Below are 22,819 nucleotides of genomic sequence, written 5' to 3' on the forward strand. Positions count from 1 at the left end.
TCCTGTGTTTGAATAAACTGTACAGTAAAGGGATGTTGCAACATTTTAGAGTATCGTCGGTTGGGGTGGACAACCGTTCAAAAACTGTATACATAGTTTCGATATCAGCTAACTAAAGGACAGTGGTAGTCTGTGGGGTGACTTTGCCTGAACTCTCAGTACCATATACACAGTGATGTTGCTTTACATATTTATTTATTTATTAAAATTCAAAATGAAAATAAATCAAATTTCTCGTTCGTATGGTCACTTTGATAAACAATATATGGTTGCCATACGTCAATTATAATTTGGATTTCTCATTAGTGCACACATAAGGTGGTTTTTGACACGCAATTAAGTCATGTCTAGAGGAAAGAATTCGAAACGATAGGGGCGAGACACACGCATAGTTGAAAGAGACAGAGACAGACAGACAGACAGACAGACAGACAGACCGACCGACAGACAGACAGACAGACAGACAGACAGACAGACAGACAGACAGACAGACAGAGAGTGAGAGAGAGAGAGAGAGAGAGAGAGAGAGAGAGAGAGAGAGAGAGAGAGAGAGAGAGAGAGAGAGAGAGAGAGAGAGAGAGAGAGAGAGAGAGAGAAATCGTATATATCCCCAACACATTAGTAGATAAAGGAGAGAGGGTACATGAATGTAAGTGATATAAACCTACGTACGGGCGGGGGAGGGGTTTCAAGTGACCATCTCAGGTAGTGCTTTTTAGAGATTAGTTTCTATACAGAGCGTGGAATGGGTCATCCATTTCTCCGTTTTCAAGCGCATCATCACAATATAACCGCTTGCCGCATGCATATGAGCTGGACGTTCCATGTTTAGTTACATGATTTCTGTTAACGTGCCCTCAAATTCGGGTATATAAGACCCACTGTAAACCATAAGTGAGACTGAGTGTGAGACTCTCATTTTGAGACTGGATTTGAGACTCATATGATGGAAACAATAAACAGCGAACAGCAACTGAAGTCATCGCATGACCAACAGATGCATCTAGCTAAACAAGGCACATGATCAGACACAAATCATGGTCTCTCGGTCCTATGCGCAAATTGAAACTAGCAAACAAACCACATGTATTGCATACAACGACGATTCAACAGTGACGTTTTTAGAATACGAAATGTGATAAGTATGTGTAGTTGAACAGATCGAGGTTTGAATTACACGTAAGTTTTCTGGGCTACACTAGCTGAAATACTAGGCTGTGGGGCTACCATTTACCCGTCTCAAAAACGATCTCAGGTTTGCTTGCAATTACAGTCTATTTGAGATATGAGAGTCTCAAAGGCAGTATCAAACACAGTCTCACTTAGCATGTTCTTCGTTTTGAGAGTCTCAGTTCTGATCTCACCTCTCCTTTATTTGGAGTCTTACATACCTCTGAAAGTGGAATATCGGGAAAATGCATTAATCAACTTACAATGAAAATCTACATACCTGCAACATGTAATGGCCACAGCTGTTCTATAATTACTCATGGTCATTGTAGTAATTGTAGGTAGCCGCTACTCTGTCTCTCTCAAATGAAAGTCAGATACATTATATAAATAATACTCTGATACAATTATAACCCCACAGTGATCAGACAGTAAAAAATGTTGCTAACTGTCTGCTAAAACAACGAGAATAATATGTTGTAGGTAGGTTGATATTAATTGTAGATTAAAGTTTTTATGCTGAGCATGGAATTGCCATCCATTTGATATTCGTTTTCAGCGTACCATCAAAATATAAATTATCATGCATATGATATGAGTTCAATGTTTTGTGATTACCTACACGATTTACTACTGACATGAATGTGCCAAAAATTCAAAATGTAGCATGTGGTCAGCAGAGCAATACAAGTTAATTGCTCCAGTGTTGGCTGAAATCCAGAACAAATGTACATTATACATGTAGTAAAATAATTAGTTAACAATCATGACAGTATATCTCATCAACTTATTTATTCCAAAGATCTGTACATTTCATTATATGTGCATGCATACAGGTCAACGTTAATTTTATTCTGTCTCATTTATATAGGTCAACCGTTATTCTCTCTCTCTCTCTCTCTCTCTCTCTCTCTCTCTCTCTCTCTCTCTCTCTCTCTCTCTCTCTCTCTCTCTCTCTCTCCTCTCTCTCTCTCTCTCTCTCTCTCTCTCTCTCCCCTAAGGGAATTATATGTTCGGGTTTACAACATCGACATCTACCTAAAAGACAAGAGAAACTTAATAATATAAGCAAGATCACATGCAACATAATTATACAAATAAGTAGAGATGATTAGTGATTGCGTCATGCTATAATTAGACGAATAACAAATATCAATGGACGTATGTGATACTAACACTTAATATGGCATGAGTAACATATACTGTGTTTTGAAGTTATTAATAAATTGATAACCTTGCCGAACCGTTCTCATCTTATATGCGGAGCACTTCAAATAAGCAATCAATCTAGTCATTACTCTACATCACTGTCGAAGTGTACGATTCTGTATCCATACACCACACGTTATACCTGTAACTGATTGTATTGGGTATACATTTTCAGTTTTGATCTCTCTCTCTCTCTCTCTCTCTCTCTCTCTCTCTCTCTCTCTCTCTCTCTCTCTCTCTCTCTCTCTCTCTCTCTCTCTCTCTCTCTCTCTCTCTCTCTCGCTCTCGCTCTCTCTCTCTATCTCTCTCTCTCACACACACACACACTATATACTAGAAACTTCGGTTAACATAGTATGGAGCTAGGAAATAAACTCTTTACACTTTTGCTGTTACCGTATTCATTGACAAGGAAACGCTAACCTATTCTAAATCAATACCAATACAAGAATCTAGGTTCATCGACGAAAATGTTGAAATAGAAGTCAAAATGTTATCAAAATTTATGGCCGACGAACAATGTGTTAATTCTGTGGGGAAATTAAAAGATTGACGAAAACAAGACGGTGAAGCCAAACATTGCTTTTTATTATTTAAAAAGACCAGGGACAAGCTTTCATATGGCAAAGTTTGAGGAGAATTGTAGATTTTTCATTTTCAAGGACATTCGTTCCTGAGGTGTATCCTACTTTCAGTAAAGTTGAGCCAACAGCATTATTACACAACTTTCTGACCACCCTTGGAATTTAATATTCATATACAAAGACTCAATAATTCACTTATGAAAAGTATTAGCAATATACATAGAACGGCCGACTACTACGTTTTGTTATGCTGTACACGTCACTTGTCACATTTAATTATCTAAAAATGTTAAAATTTAGAACCCGGATATTAATTTTCTTATCAAAGATATGTATTTCCATATCTCCTGATCTCTGTCATATATTCTGAATAGAATCGACGTAGTTTCAAACAATTTTCAGTCAGGGTTACCCTACAAATTTATCATTTTATGCGCATTAGCAATCGGGCTCCATAAACTTCAGGCAAATTACCTGTTAAGTTATCTACTTAGTTTTAATTCCGTAGGGCCCATACATTACATAAACTTATAAAAAAATCTGTTTACACCACGACATGTCCAGTTCCCTAGGTACAATAAAAATCAACAGTTTGCAAACAATCATACATTATTCACAGTAAATTGGACAGAGTTCAAAACCCGTCACGTGGAAAGCATAATCGATAGAAAACCCTTTTAAGAAATTAGTTCGTCTGTGGTAAAATGCATATTTCATTTTCCTTCGTTAGTTCATAGCGATAGAGTCGGTGAGGCGGATATCAAGATGCATGCTATTGGTAAAACGACAAAGTTCATTCGTTATCGTATATATCAAAGTTCTGGAGAGGATGATTACAATTTCCTGATTTCCTTTTCATGTGAGACGATATGCCCTCAGTTCAACCCTAGTCATATTACAGCGGATTGTAAAATACCGTACAGTGACTCTATTTAATCACGAAGAAAACAATAAGAAACTACACACGCTACACTTTAAGACAGCAAGATTGAATGAATACAGTTTCTTGCAACATTTTGTCCAAATGAAATGAACTAATGTGTCACCATGGAGACGTCAAACCATTGACGGTGGTGTGTCCTGTCTGCGTCTTGTTGCATATAGTACGTTGGTTTAAATGGTTTATTTATTCACATTAAATGCAGCCATATTATGGAGATTTTGTTATTAAAATGTAGCATACATGCAGTTTCTTCTTGATTTCTGCGTGGTTGTATCAAACAGAGTCGCTGAACGGTATTTAGAAATCCGCTGTAAGCACAACTCAGAATTTACTATCTTCTTTTCTTTATGTCAAGAGTTTTTAATTATTTAAGATTTGGTATTGCTTTCAATGAACTTTTCAGTACACGAAGCTTGAAGGCATTAAAACTCAACTCCCATGATCCCACTAAATACCAAATTCTATTACGATAAAGACATGTACTAAGAGGAAATGGTACAAGTAATTGAAACCCAATTTTTGATATCCTTTACACTTCTTGTCATAAGTGTTCGGTATAACGTACTTGAGACATATAAACTTCTCGTCAAAATCGCTTGGGAGACAGCTTCCATTGACCCCGATGTCCCGACTATTTGAATTCTTTATAGCTCATTTGACGCAGTTTTCTACTTCCTGAAGAAAACGTCTCACTGAGAGCAGTTGAAAAATATGGCTTAGGCTCCGACCCCTCCCAAATATTATTACGCGTTAACAGCATGTTTGCAGCTTTGCATATAATTATTGTATGCATAATATAATCATTATGCTGCCAATAATCAAACTAACCTTTAGAGAACCTCCGTTGTCCTCGAAGTATTGATCACAAGAATTTTCAAAGTTCACTTGTTACAATTCGTGAAGAACAGTATTATTGAGAGTAGATAAACAAATTACGGCTTAGGCGTCAAATACTATACATTTTGACACTGGAAACCAGTCGAGTAGAAACATATCGTGTCGTCTATCTCCACAAAAATTTAACCTGCACAACATTGCTAAAACGTATGCGTTGGCTCGACAAAAAGCTAATTAAGATTGCTACATGTCTGGCAAGACAAAAGATTAAAAGCGTAACCGTTACATTTTAATCCATTTGATAATGCTTGTTATTACAATGTATACGATTTGGCGACAATCTACGAAGATAATGGTAGCCTCGCATTGATAATTTAGCAATATTGGTAAGATTCCTGCCATGCAATTACTGGAATCAAGCAGACTGACATTTTTTGTCGCGCCAATAAAATGAAGTAATGTTTGTAAGATTTTTGCTGAGCAAAATGACGAGATAATGGTAGCCTCGCATTGATAATTTAGCAATATTGGTAAGATTCCTGCCATGCAATTACTGGAATCAAGCAGACTGACATTTTTTGTCGCGCCAATAAAATGAAGTAATGTTTGTAAGATTTTTGCTGAGCAAAATGACGATTTGTTTCGAACCAATTCATTGTTAAATCCAATATAGAAGTGTATGTCTCAGCATGGATAATTTTCGGAATTTTGGGGTTCTACCTCGCATTGTGAGCAGTGACACATCATTATCTATACATGGTAATTTTTGTGTACACGGAAGAATGAAAATATTGTATTTTATTCCGACTTCATTTATTGGCCTGATCAAGTCTCCTAGGATAGAATCACCTGAGCTCTTGACACTTCCTTGACACGTGGATATTATAATGCTATTAGCGGGATTTGACTGAGATCGCATTAACACATACACAACTGTTGTGATACGGTCATGATGACAAGCCTATCCAATAACGGGTTTCAGTGGGCAAATAATAATATGCTGAGCACGCAAGATTGTCAGTCTGCTGCCGTCAACGCGACATGTACAGTCACAAACATACCTTCTAACATCTAACAACCATGGCTTACTCTGATAGCGAATACTGGTTGAACTTTTTCAAACACTTCAATTTTGACAATGATATCAATGATTACAATTTTACAGATGTCAACTTTACTCTTGGCAATCTCCCAACTTACGTTGATTACGACTACGACTACCCATCTATGGCGTTACCTCGGACAGATCAAGCCGTTTTAATATTCGCCTTCAGCGTGAATATGGTGTTGTCTCTTCTCGGCAACACGTTAGTTCTCTTGGTCCTGCTCTGTGGAAGAACAAACCGAACAGACCTGTCCGCTTTTCTCATCAATTTGGCGGTGGCTGATCTACTGATGGCAATATTTTGTATGCCGTTTACCTTTCCTACGATAATGTTAGGCCATTGGATTTTCGGGAAAACGATGTGTTATGCTGCCATGTTCCTACAAAACGTAAGTGCTATTAACTTGTTAATGTGTAAGCTTATTATGCACAACACACACCTACAGACTCATGATAGCAAAACTGTAATCAATAGTCTGATATTTGAAATCCAATTTTGCCTATCATATTCTAATACCTGATTTTTTATGATATTGAATGAAAGACATGCAATATTTCATTAAAATAAAATTGTATCAAACACAACTCGTGACAATTGCAACGCAATGGTTGACCGAAGGTTTCTTGAGGTAAAAACAGAATATGGTCTAATAGTTTACACCAGCGTCCGGATAGCCTGTGTATATAATCTATATTATATTATATCATGCTACTATGCGCCATTCTGATTGGATAATAACTGTGGTAAAATCCCATTTTACCACGGCTGGCAGTGGTAAAATGGGCCCCTAAACTAGCATATAGTACTCACAAAAATGAAGCTCGTGTTCGTTCTTATACCAATAAGTTAACACTTCTTCAGAGTAAAGGTGTGTCAGGTATCCTGTCCAATAGTTTGGGTTACAGTAGTCCAAATAATTCCACTGATGACCTTGCGATCAAAAGCAACGATCGATCAGTGGCCTCAACATCACTAGCCATGACTGATAAGGTACAAGTTCTCCCATGCGACGAGCCGTCAGCGTCCTGCTCTCGTTGAATCGAGCAACACCAATTTAACTTTTAACCATCAGTCAAGTGCGTCAGGATTATTTCAAAACTACATTTTCAGGTTCGGTCAATGTTCAATTTGTTAACCATTAAATTAAAGTAGACTGTGTAACGTCGCGTCTCTGATTTACTGTCTCGAGCTTTCTCCGATTCAACTGATTCAACGCCGAGACGTCTATTTTTAGCAGTGTACAAGATTGTATTGTTCTTATGTAAATATCCAAACAAAATTGTTACTTTCTTTGACCTCTTGCCCCGTTTTCTTCGTTGCTAGTTTTCAACGCGTTTTCGTTATGCATTATATGATGTAAATAAAGTAATTTATCAATGCAATGCAATGCAGTGTATGGTTTGTGTTCATGCAGTGTGTGTGTGTTTGGGCGACATAAACGTATCCACTCATCAAAATATGCTCGTTCCCGACGATTTATTACCGACGATCTTTTTCTGTACGTGCGATTTCGCCTTTTCAGGCATATGATATAATTAACCACATAATCATATTTAGAGGAAATAGACACATATGTTGATATAATATAATAGCAATAACCCCCGCGGAAGGCGGGTATACACTCGAATTTGGTACAATTCGCTCCATATAGCACTCGCCATTCGGCTCGTGCTATATGTCGCGAATTGTACCAAAATCTCGTGTATACCCGCCTTCGGCGGGGGTTATTGCTTAAGTTTATGCTATAAAACTATTTTCCTGACTAATGCACCATCTTAGTTAGGTAGATACAATTTCCCTGTTGTCTTACTAGGAAAACGGTGCTTTCGTATCGCTACTGTCATTGACCTACACAATATATAAACTTAAAAGTACAATCATTGATAGCGCCATATAGGTAAATTGGCGATTATTGGAGCTTGCCTTTAGTTTCTTTGACAGTAATTTAGACATCTTTAATTGTTACAGCACACTGCAGGTTACTGTTCACTTTCTCCCTCTCTCTGTGATACAACCACACCAAAACAAATTAAAAAAGTGAACCTTATACACTAATTAAGATAGCAAGATGCAATTTCCTCCTACATCTCATCTAAATCAATAAACCATTTAAACATACGCAGCAAGACGCAGACACGCAGGCACCTATGTTTGGATGTCGACATGGTGTGATTTTGTTTCAGACAAGATGTATCAAGAAACTTGTATCAATTCAATCTTGCTACATCTTAAACTGTAAACTGTGTCGTTTTTATTGGAGACAGACAGACAGACACAGACAGACAGACAGACAGACAGACAGACAGGAAGGTACACAGAGAGACAGAGAGGCAAAAACAACAGTATAATCTTTAATGCGCTGTATGTAATTAAGCAGTTAATTTTCACTTCTTTGTTTATGTGTAAGCGATTACAAAACTCTTGATATTTGTTACTTGTTTTTTTAAGGCAGAGGCGGATGTTGCACATCCTTTCTTCACTGTTGGTTGAAATATCTCTTTAACACATTGGCCACATGTCTGTTCATGCAATCAAGCATAAATCAAAGAAAGAACTGGAAACCTCGTTTTTTATTGAACCCAGTGGCATTATCTTCCGTAACCGAAGACATTGACTCTATATCAAGTATCTTATAACGTAAAATAATGAGACCGTACCTTTAAAAGCTGTCTATTCTGTGTATGCGTAGGTGTTGAAATCTTAAGAAATGGGAGAGACATGTACAAGATTTATAGTACTACATGCCGACAACAACTTATTCCGTCTATAATTTAAAGGACACATCCATAAATATCACATGTCTGTTATCACTGTTAACTCTACAGTTGCCATTTGCTAGTTACTTGATACTCGTTTTATCAGATCAACATTTCCAAAGTACCCTTTGAAGCAAGACTCCATATAATCTAATTACAGCGTATTGTAGGTTAAAGTGTTTGGCTCCGGTTACCCGACCCGACTAGTTTTTCAATAAAATCAAAGATTGTGAAGTCTCACAAGAAATAGTGGATGCGGAAACTGACATCAACTTAAACAGACAATATAAAAGTGTTCTTCCAATCTGTAATGGCTGTACATCTGATGAGAAGAAACCAATAACACAGTGACCGTATGGAAAACAACGGAAAACATAACTACCTGAACTAGACACTCACATATGAAACAAAAAATATATTGTATAAAAAATAAAATAAAAGACCTACCTATCCCTACTATAAAATTGAGCGTATTTTGTTGATAGACCTTAGCGGGCACTGTGTTGCAATATTTGCTTTTAGTGACAATTTCTCTTGTTCGTGGAACATTCCGCTTATCTAGATTTTTAATATTCGTGGTTCTGCATAATTGTGTATTACATTAAACGGAAAGGAAAGACTGTAGAGTATAATTTCAGTTGCAATATGTTCTACTACAATATGAGTAATTTAAATTTCAGCTCTTAAAATACCCTTGTGCTAAACACACAACTGCTTGCCATGCAGTAGCCTTTGTAATTTCCCTCTCTAAATGGCATGTCAATTGTCAGTTGTTGCAGCGGTCATCGAATTGTGCTTATGTAAGTTGACAGTAATGACACCCTCGAGGCAAATCATACACATGGATAACAAAATATTACATTGAATTGAATTTATTTTCACCGGAAACATAAGGTAATAACATTACAGAGAGGAAAATACAAATACAGTAAAAGAAAATGCTCTGGTGAGGACCATGGAAATAGTTTACTAGAAACTAATCTAGTCCATGGTCCTTTTGATACATTAGTCTATAATAGCAGCTAACTAAGTATAACAAATAAAATTGATATGTTGTCCATGTGGGTACACATTACAATTGGATTTTTGGTCACAACCAGCAGAAATAAGTTTTTGATTTAATACAGAACTGATTGAACATCATTCTTAAAAACAGGAAATTGATTAATGATCATGAAACATCATACGATAAAAAAGTATACTTTATGCCATTTGAAATTCAGTGTGGTTGGTCATCTTATAATTGCATGTCTTTCAGTTCTCCTAAATCAGAATTCTCCGGATGTCGTTGTAAATCGTCATAGAGCCATCAGGCCTCTTTATAATACCAGAACTAAATTAGATTTTCAAGAGCGGAAAATACTTGGGCAGGCGAGAAGGATCCACAATGTTGTGCATTTTGGCGCTGAAGAATTATATAGGAACATTAAGCCGTTTGTACGTTAATTTAGATTATATCAACTCAATTATCAAATGAAATGAAATGAAATGACAAACTCACCGATGCGAGGGTATTACGTATAACGCTGCACTCATAAACACTGACAAGGGGTTCAGTAACCTAATACTCAAAATATTTCAAAATACCCCTATAAACATATTTAAATTACCCCTTCGCAGTTTGTGTTCTAGCACATACCGGACGCAAACTAAAAAAAATGAAATTATGACAATGTGTATTATGAAATCCTATTATAAACCTCCATAATTACATAAGATGAATATTTTCCTTTGATTTATTATTGATTTTCGTCACATTATGATATATCTTTTTACCAATACCGTCAAAATATAGAAAAGGAGCACAGAATTTTGTCGAAATCTTGTTTGAAATTTGAAAAATATAAAAATATTTAAAAAAACCAAGCATTAAAGCCCTACATTTTGTTGTTGAGTTACATTATTTTCTAGAGAACTTGCAAGCTGCGGCCATCATCACAGTTAACGACGTATGTCTACTTAAATGAGGTCATTATATTACTGAAGAATGTCCATTAGTGAGTAAAGCTAATTCTGCACTAATAATCTCAAAGAGGACAACTTGTAATCACGTACGTCTTTAACAAGTTTCCTCCGGTCTTGTTTCGATGTATAGACCCCGGAGTTCAACCTAGGTTCATTCCAGGTTCTTTTTTTTTGAACTCGTGCTAAGAAAACTGTCAATTCGTTCTGAGTCTCGAGATGATGTTGTACTACTACGGAAACCGAGTAGCCTACTAAAATAGGCACTAACTAATTATAAAACTATTGTTGTTCATGTGGTAGAGATTACACAAGTACATGTTGGTGACAGCGGTGCCTTTTTTTGTTGTGCAGACACAGTTATTCTGTAATAAGTTCAATAGCTTATATCATAGACCCTCCACGAGCTTGGATCCACAGTAGCAGAAAGACAAACTTTAAATGTATTTTATTAGAAGAGACTGGAACGAAGCCTTTAGCGTTGGAACGAATGGAGCTCTGACCAAAGAACGTAGAAAGTAATATAAATAATGAAGAGGTGGTCCTCATGATTCTGAACAGAACAAAACTTATATTGATAATCATTTTCTTCTAAGTTTGTACGTTGATGTTAGCAGCAGGGATTAAACTCTATTCCCATTGAACACTCTTCATATACCTTGCAACACCTGCTATCATACATACATGTAGACCAGTGAAGCATAAGTACAGATGACAACAACACCTGACTATGTATATATCGAACAGATAGCAATTATCTGCTAAGCTTAATCTTCAAATGCAGAAAATTCATTTAAAATAACCAGACATTACATAATATCTGTTAGACATTAGGGACCCACAACATTAGCGTTTATCTTGGTTAGAAACTACTTGATAGATAGTAGACAATCTCTGTCTAACAAAGTTTAATAAGTAATACAGTCAAATTGTCGATATCAGTACGAACCCAGCATTTCTTTTTTTTCTTTTCTTTTTTAAATGTTTGTGCTGGGAATTCCTCCCAGCAATTTTCTGTTATGTAGACAAATACACACAAACACACACAAATGCTACAGAGATCCATTCGGGTTTGGGACTACGTGACAGGGCTATGTAGCACGCTCTATATCACGTTGCTGTGGAACTGTCAATGCTTTCCCAGTCAGTCAACAGGCTATCCCAGAGTCACCCAGGCCCGGCAAACATAGCACCTGCGGGCTCAGTGTGAGTAATCGTTACCGACTTTTCGAGTCATTACTCCAGGAGTCCCCCCAAACTCGCACTCGTCTTGTGAGTGAGACACGGCTGAGTGATACAGCCTACCAATCGAGTCTGTAGAACACTCACCCTGGGTTTGGGTCTGTCACAGAAAATCCCCTATTTCCAGTGGGATTCGAACCCGTGACCGCGACTGCTAATCCTGTGCGCTAACCACTACGCTACAGGGAGCCGGTGTATCCAGCGTATCTTATAATATAAATATAACCTACAAACCCAATAATCCCGTTAGTTTGCGTGATTTGGGAATTATTTGCATTTAGAGTTGTGAAACGGTCAACAAGATTCAAAGAGGAACGATGTCAGAATGACATCCTTACATATAAATGTACATAATTATGCATACATAATTTCTTACATATGATATTGCGAACTTTCATTTTGAAAATTGACTGTTTATGGCGGATAAGAACGTGTGAGATGAAAGAAAACAAGCTAACAATCGGTAGTTTTCACTTGTGATGCAACTACTTGAAACAAAGACTGCTATTCAGGAGGCAATTGAAAGGATCGGGATAAGAATCTTAATCACCTCGGGCAAAAGGCTGTATTCATTCCCTTGAGAGTTTGCTTTGCACACATAATACAACATCCATGTTAGCTACAATGTGTTAAGTACACGTTTGACGTCATTGAAATATATACATTTACAACCAAGTCTATTCTACAGTACAAATAACTATAAAAACACATTTCCCAGAAAAAAGGAAGTTCACAATTAATGGAAACATCATTTAATGTATTTGCCCTTTTACAACATGTTCATCAGGACGGTAAATCATAGTACATAGTATTTATTCTCACACACAGGCAATAAAGCCAGATAACTACGGACACTTTGACAAAACCTGCCGACTGAATAGGCGAAACATTGCTCACAGGTAACTAGAACTCGTGGTTGTGTGCAAAGAACTATTTACCATTATATATACGATTACTTTGAAAAGGGATTCGTTCTCAGCAAATAAAACAGTTTCCTATCTATGGAACTTCATATCAGAATTATAAATGAATGATATAAATAAAAAGACATGTTTGAAGGATTATGACTATAGAGTTCGTGATATTTCGCCTCAGAAGATAACGGTTCACGAAGAGTTACCGACCTATTCAAATATGTCATTGAGACAATTCCTTTAAACTTTCAATACCCGATATACAGTATTGTTACATCCATAGGGATATCTTTATATATATATATATATATATATATATATATATATATATATATATATATATATATATATATATGTTGTCCTATAGGCGAATATGTGATAAGGTGAGAACTTCAAGAGAAAGACGAAGATAATATCATGATATGCAATATTGAATGCTCTACTCTTGGGATAATTTTTACACTTATCTGAACACGTGGGGCAAGATATTAATTTCCCTAAAGTACAAACGAAAAAGCCAATTACAGAATCATCTAATGTTAATCTTATTTGAAAATTGCCAATCTGAGTATACAAAGTTGAGTTACCTTCACGATCTATATGGTATGCATCCCTGACATATAGCATGGCGACACGCTATCTTAAAAGTCTAGATATATGGGGATGTCAGTTTCCAAAGGCACTATCCCTTCAAGGTTTTACATAACATGAGGTGACTTATCCAAACAAAGCTAATGATGTTGACTTTGTGCTAGGGTCTCCGATATGTACACGTGTGTTGTATAAATTCACTCACTTAAATCCTAACCCGTAAGCTTTGAAGTTATAGAAATGACAAGTCAGAAGGCATCTAGGGAGCTATAATGGGGTTGGTTTGCTTACTGTATGGTATTCCTGCATGGTGAATAAACAATGAAACTCTTCCATGAACATTGGCTTGGTTGTACTTAAAGTAGAGTGATTCTTCAGATGACTTGTATGATCATATGTACAGTTAATTTCAAAATACTGTTCAGCTTCTCTGTTTGATACAGCCACGTAGAAATCAAGAAGAAATTGCATGTACTACACTTTAATAGCAAGATGGCAATTCATTGCTACATTTTGTCTAATTAGAATGTACAATTTAAACCAACATACTGGAGGACATACTGCGGACGTCAAAGTTTTGACGTCTGCATTTGATGTCTGCATGGTGGCGTCAGTTCATTTCATTTAGACAAAATGCAGCATGTGTACTCAAGTTCTTATTAGCTTCGGCATGATTGTATGAAACAGAGCTGTTGAACGATATTTTGAAATTTGCTGTAGTTGGCGACTTCCAGAGTTTAATACTATCTTGATTATATGGTGATATATCCACACACCAGAGGCACCCCTATCGATCGATCGATCAATTTTGGTAATCTACCACATGGAACAACAATGGTTTTAGTTTGTTTCTATCTTTATACGCCGAAAGCTCGGTTTTCACAGTAGTATTTCATCTCCAAATGTGGATATTTTAAACTAGATCTCACGCCATTGTTTACCTAAGTTCTATACTTCTCGCTTTACAATTAAATGTTTCGTTGATTTTTTTGAAAGGAAAGTGGGCTTGTTTCCGACAAAATGCCTCAGACTGTAGAGTAAGTAGGTCGTGAGATTTTCTTTAAAGACAAGATATTCATCGACTACAATACGTCTGTGATAGTTTGATAAGATGCAATTTAAAAGAAAGTAAGTGAAGATGATTATGTGTGGAGTAGACAACCTCAATATGCAGACTGAATTGCATACATTCAACTTTTGGTTTCTCTTTAATATGTTGTATTTGAATTTTAAGCCGAGGATAATTTAGTAAGAAAATTGACACGGAAATAGAAAATGAGAGATAATATCTATCTGAGATTAAATCTGACAGTATTCCGTGTCAACATACACAATTATAATATGAAGTAGAATATGACGACCGTATTGTATAATATAAAATCACATTTTGGTTTCTATTAAATGTAAAATGTTTAATAACGTTTTTGACCAAAGATATTTTGGCAAGAAATTGACACGGAAATAGAAAATGGCAGATAATACCTATCTGTCATTAAAGATTATATTTGAAGTTTTAGCCGATAATATAATTTAGTAAGAAAATTGACACGGAAATAGAACATGACAGATAACATCTACCAGAACTTAAATCTGACAGTATTCCATGTTAACATACACAATTACATATGAAGTAGAATATGACGATCGTATTGTATAATATAAAATCACATTTTGGTTTCTATTAAATGTTTAACTATGTTAGACATTAACACGGAAATAGAAAATGACAGATGATACCCAACTGTCATTAAATCTGAGGAGACTAGTCCAATTTAAAATTAAAAAAAAAGTATCAACTGTTGGATAGTTTGAGAAAATTGGTAATTGTAATTGTGGCTTCGATTGAAGCTCGGAGTGAATTTTCTGATTTTAATACCGTGACTATATCCTATATGACTATAAAGAATGCCAAATTAATGACACACTGTTGCACAATAAACGTAGAAGACTCGGTTAAAAACACGTAACTGTCATTCTTATCTAAAACTAGTGAAGCGTGTACAGATGTCACTTGCGAAAAACACAAAGACATGTACATTCGAACCATTTCATCTTTAAAATCTCATAGCGCGGCTTAAATAGGGTCAGTCGGGTTACCAGAAACACACTGGAAATAGAAAATGACAGATAATATCTATCCGTGATTAAATCTGTGGAGACTAATCCATTTTAACATAAACCAAACGATTTCCAGCAAACTGTTGACTTTGGTTTGAGAAAGATAGTAATTGTCGAAGTGAATTTGCTGATTCACTCTGTCGTAGTTGACAACAAAGAATACCAATCACTGACACATAGTTGTACAAAAAACGTAGAAGACTCGGTGAAAACATGCAATTCTTAGCTAAAGCTAGTGAATCGTGTATGCAGACGTCACTTGAGAACGTACACAGACGTATATGAATGCGTAAAAAGACAAAAAAGTAATTTGTCGACTTGAAATACGGAGGTCGTTTGAATATAACTCGTCATTTTAAATGGACAAACTCCTCAGAGAAGCTGTTAGTGAGCTTTTACTGATAATAAAATGTATTACGAGATATCTTTCTCAGAAGGGAGAATTCGAAAGCATACCGTTTGATACTTACTAGTAACCATGGCTACCCCCATGTGGTGACTTCATTTATGTTGAAACACGTACGTGAAAAGTTATGTTGTCAAAGCTATACCTTTAGGTTTTGATATATGTTATTATTACATAAAGAATCGATATTAATAACGCAGGTTTCTAATATTATGTATATACTTGTTTTTTCTCGGATATAGAAATCATATGTTCCAGTGGATAATAGTATTTATCACCAAGATTGCTGCAAACGCAGTTACTTATCATTTCTTGTACTTGTGTAGTATAATGAGGCCTTTTAAATTGTCTGAAAGTGCAAGACCGATTAACCTTTTTTACCCTATACCATGTTTTGAGGGAGTGTAATTCGTTTCACAGTGTTGCAGTGCCTTCCCCTGTCAGGAAAAAAGCGTTTTCTGTTTTGCAACTCATACATCTTAAGTTATTAGGATAGGTTGGCGCATTGCATTCAATCACTGCCCAGGTAGCTATAGTTGTTGATAAAATTTTCCTATGGAGAAAACAGTAGCGCTGCAGTACCTTCCCCTGCTACCCGAAAAAGCTATAGCTCTGTTGCAATTAGTCACTGCCCAGGGAGCTATAATTGTTTGATGCATTTCTCGTGTTGGAGAAAATAGGTTCTGCAGCAACTTCTCTTGCCACAGAAAGAACGATTTCTGTTTTGTAACTCATACATCCTCAGTTTGGTTGACGGAGTGTAATCCATCACAGCCCGGGTAGCTACAGTTCTTGATCAAGTTCTTGATCAATGAGAACTTCAAGACAGAACTGATGACGCCATCGCAGTATCTATTTTCATTAAATTAATTTCAATTGGCCCAAGCTATGTTATCAGGGGAGTTCAAATGCATTTATGTCGATACGCATTCGCTGTGATTGCTTTAAGATATAGAACTACTCTTTAAGTAGTCCTCCTGCTTGGGATTTGACGATAATTTAAGCCTCGTTGTATTTAGAAGGAATGATTCAAATTAGAAATGATTGTATGTCCAGTCCTACCTACTCTTGTCAAATCAAAAAATTCGCCTGAAGGCTCTTGAGATATTATTTTCGAGTAAGGTCGTGATGCGATTCGCAACACTCACATTTTCGACCTAATTTCTACCCAAGATCCGAAGCCAAACAAAATCTTCCTGCAATCTCAAAGGCAACCCCATGTAAAGGATTCGGGGTAATCTCTAGTGCACAAATAGTATGCTATTAGCGGATACGAAGCTATGGCAGTGACATTTCGATCGACTAATTCAATTTCAGGAAAATGATCCTTGTACTTTACATTAGCATTGTCAAAGTCAGCGGTTTAAAATTAATGCACTTAAATCAATTTCCGCCTTCTTAGGATGTCTCTAGCTCTAGCTTCTATCCTTCAAGCACCAAAGGGTCCAATTTAATCACGACACAAAACTCTGAGATGATGACATTTTAAGTATATAATTCAACTGAATCATATTTACATTTAAGAATACAATTCAGATTCGATATTTATGAATCATATTGGATTTAAAGTTTTGATGTCTATGAATCATATTCACATTTAAGAATACAATTCAGATTCGATGTCTATCAATAATATTCACATTTAAGAATAGAATTTCGATTCGATGTGTTTGTATCATAAATTTTTTAAGGGCATATAACTCCGATTATCGTTTCAGTATTAACACTAGGTGTTAGAGTGATTTAAATAATGTTGTCCATAACGACATTCATTCCTAGCAGTATTTGCTCTCTACAGTGTCTCTATCATAGTATTAATACGAAGAAGAATAATGTTGGTTTTATATAGCGCTTTCCGACTCTGCTCAAAGTGCTTTACAATTTTTACCCCTGGCACAGATCTTTAGAGGCACAATGGCCGTTTACTTCCTCATCTTCCTGGGGAGCATACAATCCATTTGTGTGTGCAAGATTTGTATAATGATGTTCAAAGACAACGTGTAAACAACATGGGGTGGAGACGCAGACGACGAACAGAAAAAATAACAAAGCTGTTCAACTTCAGCTACTACCCCATATTGTTTGTGATGGTGGCTGGAAACGTCAGCAATGTGGTTACAGGACTACGGTATGCAGTATGATTTTTGTTTCTTATTTTAGTATTGTTTGATAGTTTTCTAAATAATACATGTTACAAGCTTATGCATCTAAAACATAAAGGTTTTTCAAAAAAAAGTAAATTTCGTAAAACAGAATGTCAAAAAGGAGATAAATCATAAATCAATCATTGAACAAATGTTAATCAAAAGGGAAAAGGGTAATGTTTATACTTAAAGTAGAGATGTGTTGCATATTATAATTAATGTATGTATATGTACAGACAGATGATGTGTTATTATTACAGAGAAACAGAACAATAACAAAATGTGAGAAATTATATATATAATATATATACATAAATATATATATAGAGTTTTTAACCTTTCGTTATCATTCTGTGTTCTGGTTATATCTGTACCGTGCCTAATTTTGTTTTTTATACTAATGATGCATACACGTGTCTGTGATTTACAGACAGCTAAGCTGTTTTGGCGTCCATTGTGCATTACCTGTAAAACTGATGACAAGGAAACATTCGCCCCACAACCAAATAACGAAAGCAAAGAGATGAATTCATAATGACTCAGTAAAGTACTGTGGCATGTAGATTTATATGTATTATCATCAGTATATATTGCCCGTGGCATAAAATTACACCCTTGTCCAATCATTGTAATAAAAAAGTCGACCACCTACGCAAATAGTTAGACATGGTTTTCCGTTGAGCGGCTTCTAATTTCTTATCTTTTTTGCTGAAAGCAAAGCAACTATTTTGCCATTCTTCGTGAAAATGTTACTGTGAATGCTTGGAGGTATTGTATTTGAGGCTCTTAAAAGATTGATGCGTGAGACGACATCTCTCATGCTGTTACTTTCTGTCTTATTTTGTCTTAATTACATTCTACATAGCATTTTCCGCATTAAACGTTGGAAAGATACATTGATCGCTTTAGTTGTGAGTTATTGTCATAAGCTTAGACTAACGGCCATCAATGAAAGACACAATTTCTTTTACTCGTAAATTAACAGCATCGTCATGTAACGTGTTGAATTGATCAGGGCGCCACCCTGCTCAGCTTGTATGATATATACGGCGCTGCATATTCACACGCAGAACTTAAAACAATCTCTCTCTCTCTCTCTCTCCTCTCTCTCTCTCTCTCTCTCTCTCTCTCTCTCTCTCTCTCTCTCTCTCTCTCTCTCTCTCTCTCTCTCTCTCTCCATAAAGTCTATTCTTTCCATTTATTAAACCTTCAAAATATATTATCAACTTGAACCCTTGCCCACATAGAGTAAGCCTATGTCCATGAAACGCCGTTAGCACTATCTGTCTCTTTCTGTCACCGTCGTTCTTTCATCTGTACAAAGTAGCGAAGAACTCAAAGTTTGCCGATAAATAATTTGCTTCATGACTATCAATGCTTTGAAACATACTTCCAATGGCAGATGGTAATCCAAGAATACCAATTAATATCTAGAAAATTGGTATCAGCGTGAATAAACATTACTGTGCAGAAGTTTGCCATCAGTACATTACTTTTCAAATTCGATTCTATACATATTTATAATTTGACTTCCATGACATGATAGCATTTCCAAACCAAAATAAAACACACCTGCGTAATTGTAGTTCTAATATCACGGTAGCTGTGTGATTGGAATATAAATGCTTTAACAGAAACGTTGAACGTTGGATTAATACTAATCAGGAGATTAACCGAAAACTGACAATGCAACGTTCGAGGTAATCATCTTGGCAACGTTTAATGCGCCAAAAAATATAAATAGTCGGCGTGCTGCCAGCAGGTGGGTCTTTAATTGGGCACCTTACAATATGGGGTGTAATGGACTAAAATCTCAACATCTCATGATTACATCACGCATTTCATTGTCAAGATATCGAATTCCCCAAACGTCGCAGCACTCACATTATGCCGGCGACATGTTCTACACATTGCGACGCCAGTACATGAATTACTTTCAATAATGGAATACGTAGAAAGGTTGGAGTTGTTTTGTTTTACCACGTTTGGAGACAGGAAGGACGAAAATAATGACGATAATGAATGAAATCAACTCTAAGACACGTAACGAATCGTCAATAAAAAACATGATAATTTTTTTAATTACAGCAATTAGATAGAACGGAAAAACTAGAGGGCCTGGCGACCTGTGCCTAAGTGAATCGATTTTTATTCTTGCGTTGTCTCAATAACAGTTCCGCCGTGATTCTCTTATATCTGGCCCTATAGCATCCCATTTGCATCAATAAACCACAGTTGTGTCTCATTGCCATAGAACTTAAGCACTTATATTTTTCCTCCAAAACTAATGTTATTCTCCCGATAGATATCTTTCGATATTTACACGATACTGTAGGCTATTTTCTCGCTGTGTCACAAGTGATCAGAATTTCATTTAAAATCCGCCAGGTGTTCTTTATATGAGTGGGAAATTATCAATAGGAAAGTCAAAATGTTGGACGGTTTATAGCTTATTATACTTTTGCTATTTTCTTATAGATAATATGTGTGAGTTTAATTTCAGCTATTTTAGTTAATGATGATTGAGACAAGCGACTGTTTCACTGTATTGCAATAGTCCAGTTGCCATTTAGGCCTGTATGGGTTGACCTTGGTCGTGGTACAAGAACGTTTCAGTACTGTTTTACCGATCTGATGAACATGTGGACATCTTAAATAGTTGTATTATGTCATACCGAACACAAGATGTTTGCAAACTCAGCTCGTCTCGGTTTCCCATTCTCACCGCTGGTGGCTACTACTTCCTCCCCGCAGAGGAAGTAAATCCTACAATGGAATCTGGGTAACCTAGGAAGCCTGTATCAGCCTGTAATATTTAATGATGCATTGTGGGAAATACACTATCCCCATAGTACTTTGCAACTGCGCATGCTCACTTTGGATTGCAATTGGCTTATAGTCACAGTGTGTAATGTGTAATTAACTTACTGCCTTGAGGGATGTGACAATAACCTGATCTGTGTCATAACAGCACTAGGCTACCACTAACATAGTCTTTTACTAGAGTCTATATAATATGACTCGGCATAGTTTATGTCAAATACATCATACTTCAAACTGTTTAGCATAGTGTACTGTGACACCATGTATAGTTCACTTGTACCACGCTTTTGTGACCTTTTACTAGAATGGCAGGTGATACTTTTTACTTACTTACTTACTTACTTATTTATTTATTTATTCGAGTCTACAGGTTACCCCAATTATATTATAAAGTAATCTACAAAGTAATTCTGAATAAAATGTTGTTGAAAAGTGAATGAGTAAAGAAAATGCCATTTCTAAGATAACCATTAATATGGAAAATTCTAACCTACAACAGGGTAAGAAATATGGAGAAAACATTGCAATTAGTTATGCGAGACTATCCTTACATCTCACATCTGAATCGCCGTCTTGATTTGCAAGAATTTACATTCATTGACGACCGAAGGCCGATGTCTGCTACATTTTTTTTCACTACGTCTACTCTTTTGGCAAACCTATATCAACCAGCATCTTTGCCATCCGCAAATTTTACGTTTCTCCTTCTGTGTGAATGCAAAATCAGAGCCGCTTTTGGGCAAACTTTAGACTCTTATTTTTATGACAACGTAACATAGTAATCTTGTGCTCGTGCCCTAGAGCAAATAAGGCAGCTAATGCAAGCTGTGTGCAAATTAAGGGAAACTTGTTCATACCAAGTGACATGGTCTTAAGAGTATAAACAAAGCCATGTATTATGATATTAACAGTTAAGTAGGATATCTGCTTAGAACACTCCAGAATGCATCAAATGGGCACATAAAATCCTTAATTGTAATGAACAGTCCTCTCAAATTAATTTTCCGTTACATTAATTCATTATCACGCATTGAAAGCAATGTTGCATTATCAAGCTTAGTAGATGGAAAACACAAATGCTACCATTGAATAGATCTGGAAATAGCTACATTCACTTGAATAGTAATTCCGGACAAGAAGATCATTTGAATTGATTTCGACAAGTACATGCAACTACTTGACAATATATTGTTACAGTAACCACGACATTTCATGATAGAGGTGCTACTTCCTGCCAGACACTATCAGTAATGGGTTATCAACATACTGGTTGATAGCATCGATCTGGAGAAGTTCATGTCTTGCAAACAGATAACAAAATGTAATAGCTATGATGTCTGGCGATCCCTCTGAAGTGCGAGACAACCAGATGACAGCTATCTGTCAATTTACACCCTCAAGCAAAGTCATAAGAAATGATCATGTGCATCATCACCTCGTTGCTACATAAAGTTTTCGCACCTCTTAATATTATGTACCACTTTACACATCTTTGCAACTTCCTTCCCATAATTAACCTACAAATAAATAAATGAACTAGTTTTTGAAAGCATTTTGATCAGTAGAATCCCTTTAAGATGCTCTGTCTGTGGACAGTAGATATTCCACATTAATCTTTACGACCCGGATATGGGGGTTTGTGGACTGACGAGGGCCCCGAAAGCTGTACTACCGAGGTACGAAAAAAGGTTATGTTTTTTCTCTCAATTTATTTACAACATTTCACTATTAATTTATGTGGTTATGTGATTAAAATGACGTTTCCATGTCTCTATATAAGGTTTATGATAAAACCTTTACAGCTCGGATATGGGGGTTTGTGGACTGACGAGGGCCCCGAAAGCTGTACTACCGAGGTACGAAAAAAGGTTATGTTTTTTCTCTCAATTTATTTACAACATTTCACTATTAATTTATGTGGTTATGTGATTAAAATGACGTTTCCATGTCTCTATATAAGGTTTATGATAAAACCTTTACAGCTCGGATATGGATGTACCGCGGTAGTACAGCT

General features: G+C 36.2%; 1 protein-coding gene across 1 annotated transcript in view; it reads left to right on the top strand.

Moving 5' to 3' along the window:
- Nucleotides 1–5,823: 5,823 nt before the first annotated feature.
- LOC144433206 (RYamide receptor-like) overlaps nucleotides 5,824–22,819 on the top strand; it is a 25,416-nt gene continuing 8,420 nt past the window's right edge. Inside the window, exon 1 of the mRNA XM_078121514.1 lies at nucleotides 5,824–6,237. Within this exon, the coding sequence (XP_077977640.1) occupies nucleotides 5,824–6,237 (414 nt within the window). The remainder of the gene's footprint in view (nucleotides 6,238–22,819) is intronic.

Source organism: Glandiceps talaboti, chromosome 3 (genome assembly GCF_964340395.1).
Source record: "Glandiceps talaboti chromosome 3, keGlaTala1.1, whole genome shotgun sequence".
Classification (NCBI taxonomy): domain Eukaryota; kingdom Metazoa; phylum Hemichordata; class Enteropneusta; family Spengelidae; genus Glandiceps; species Glandiceps talaboti.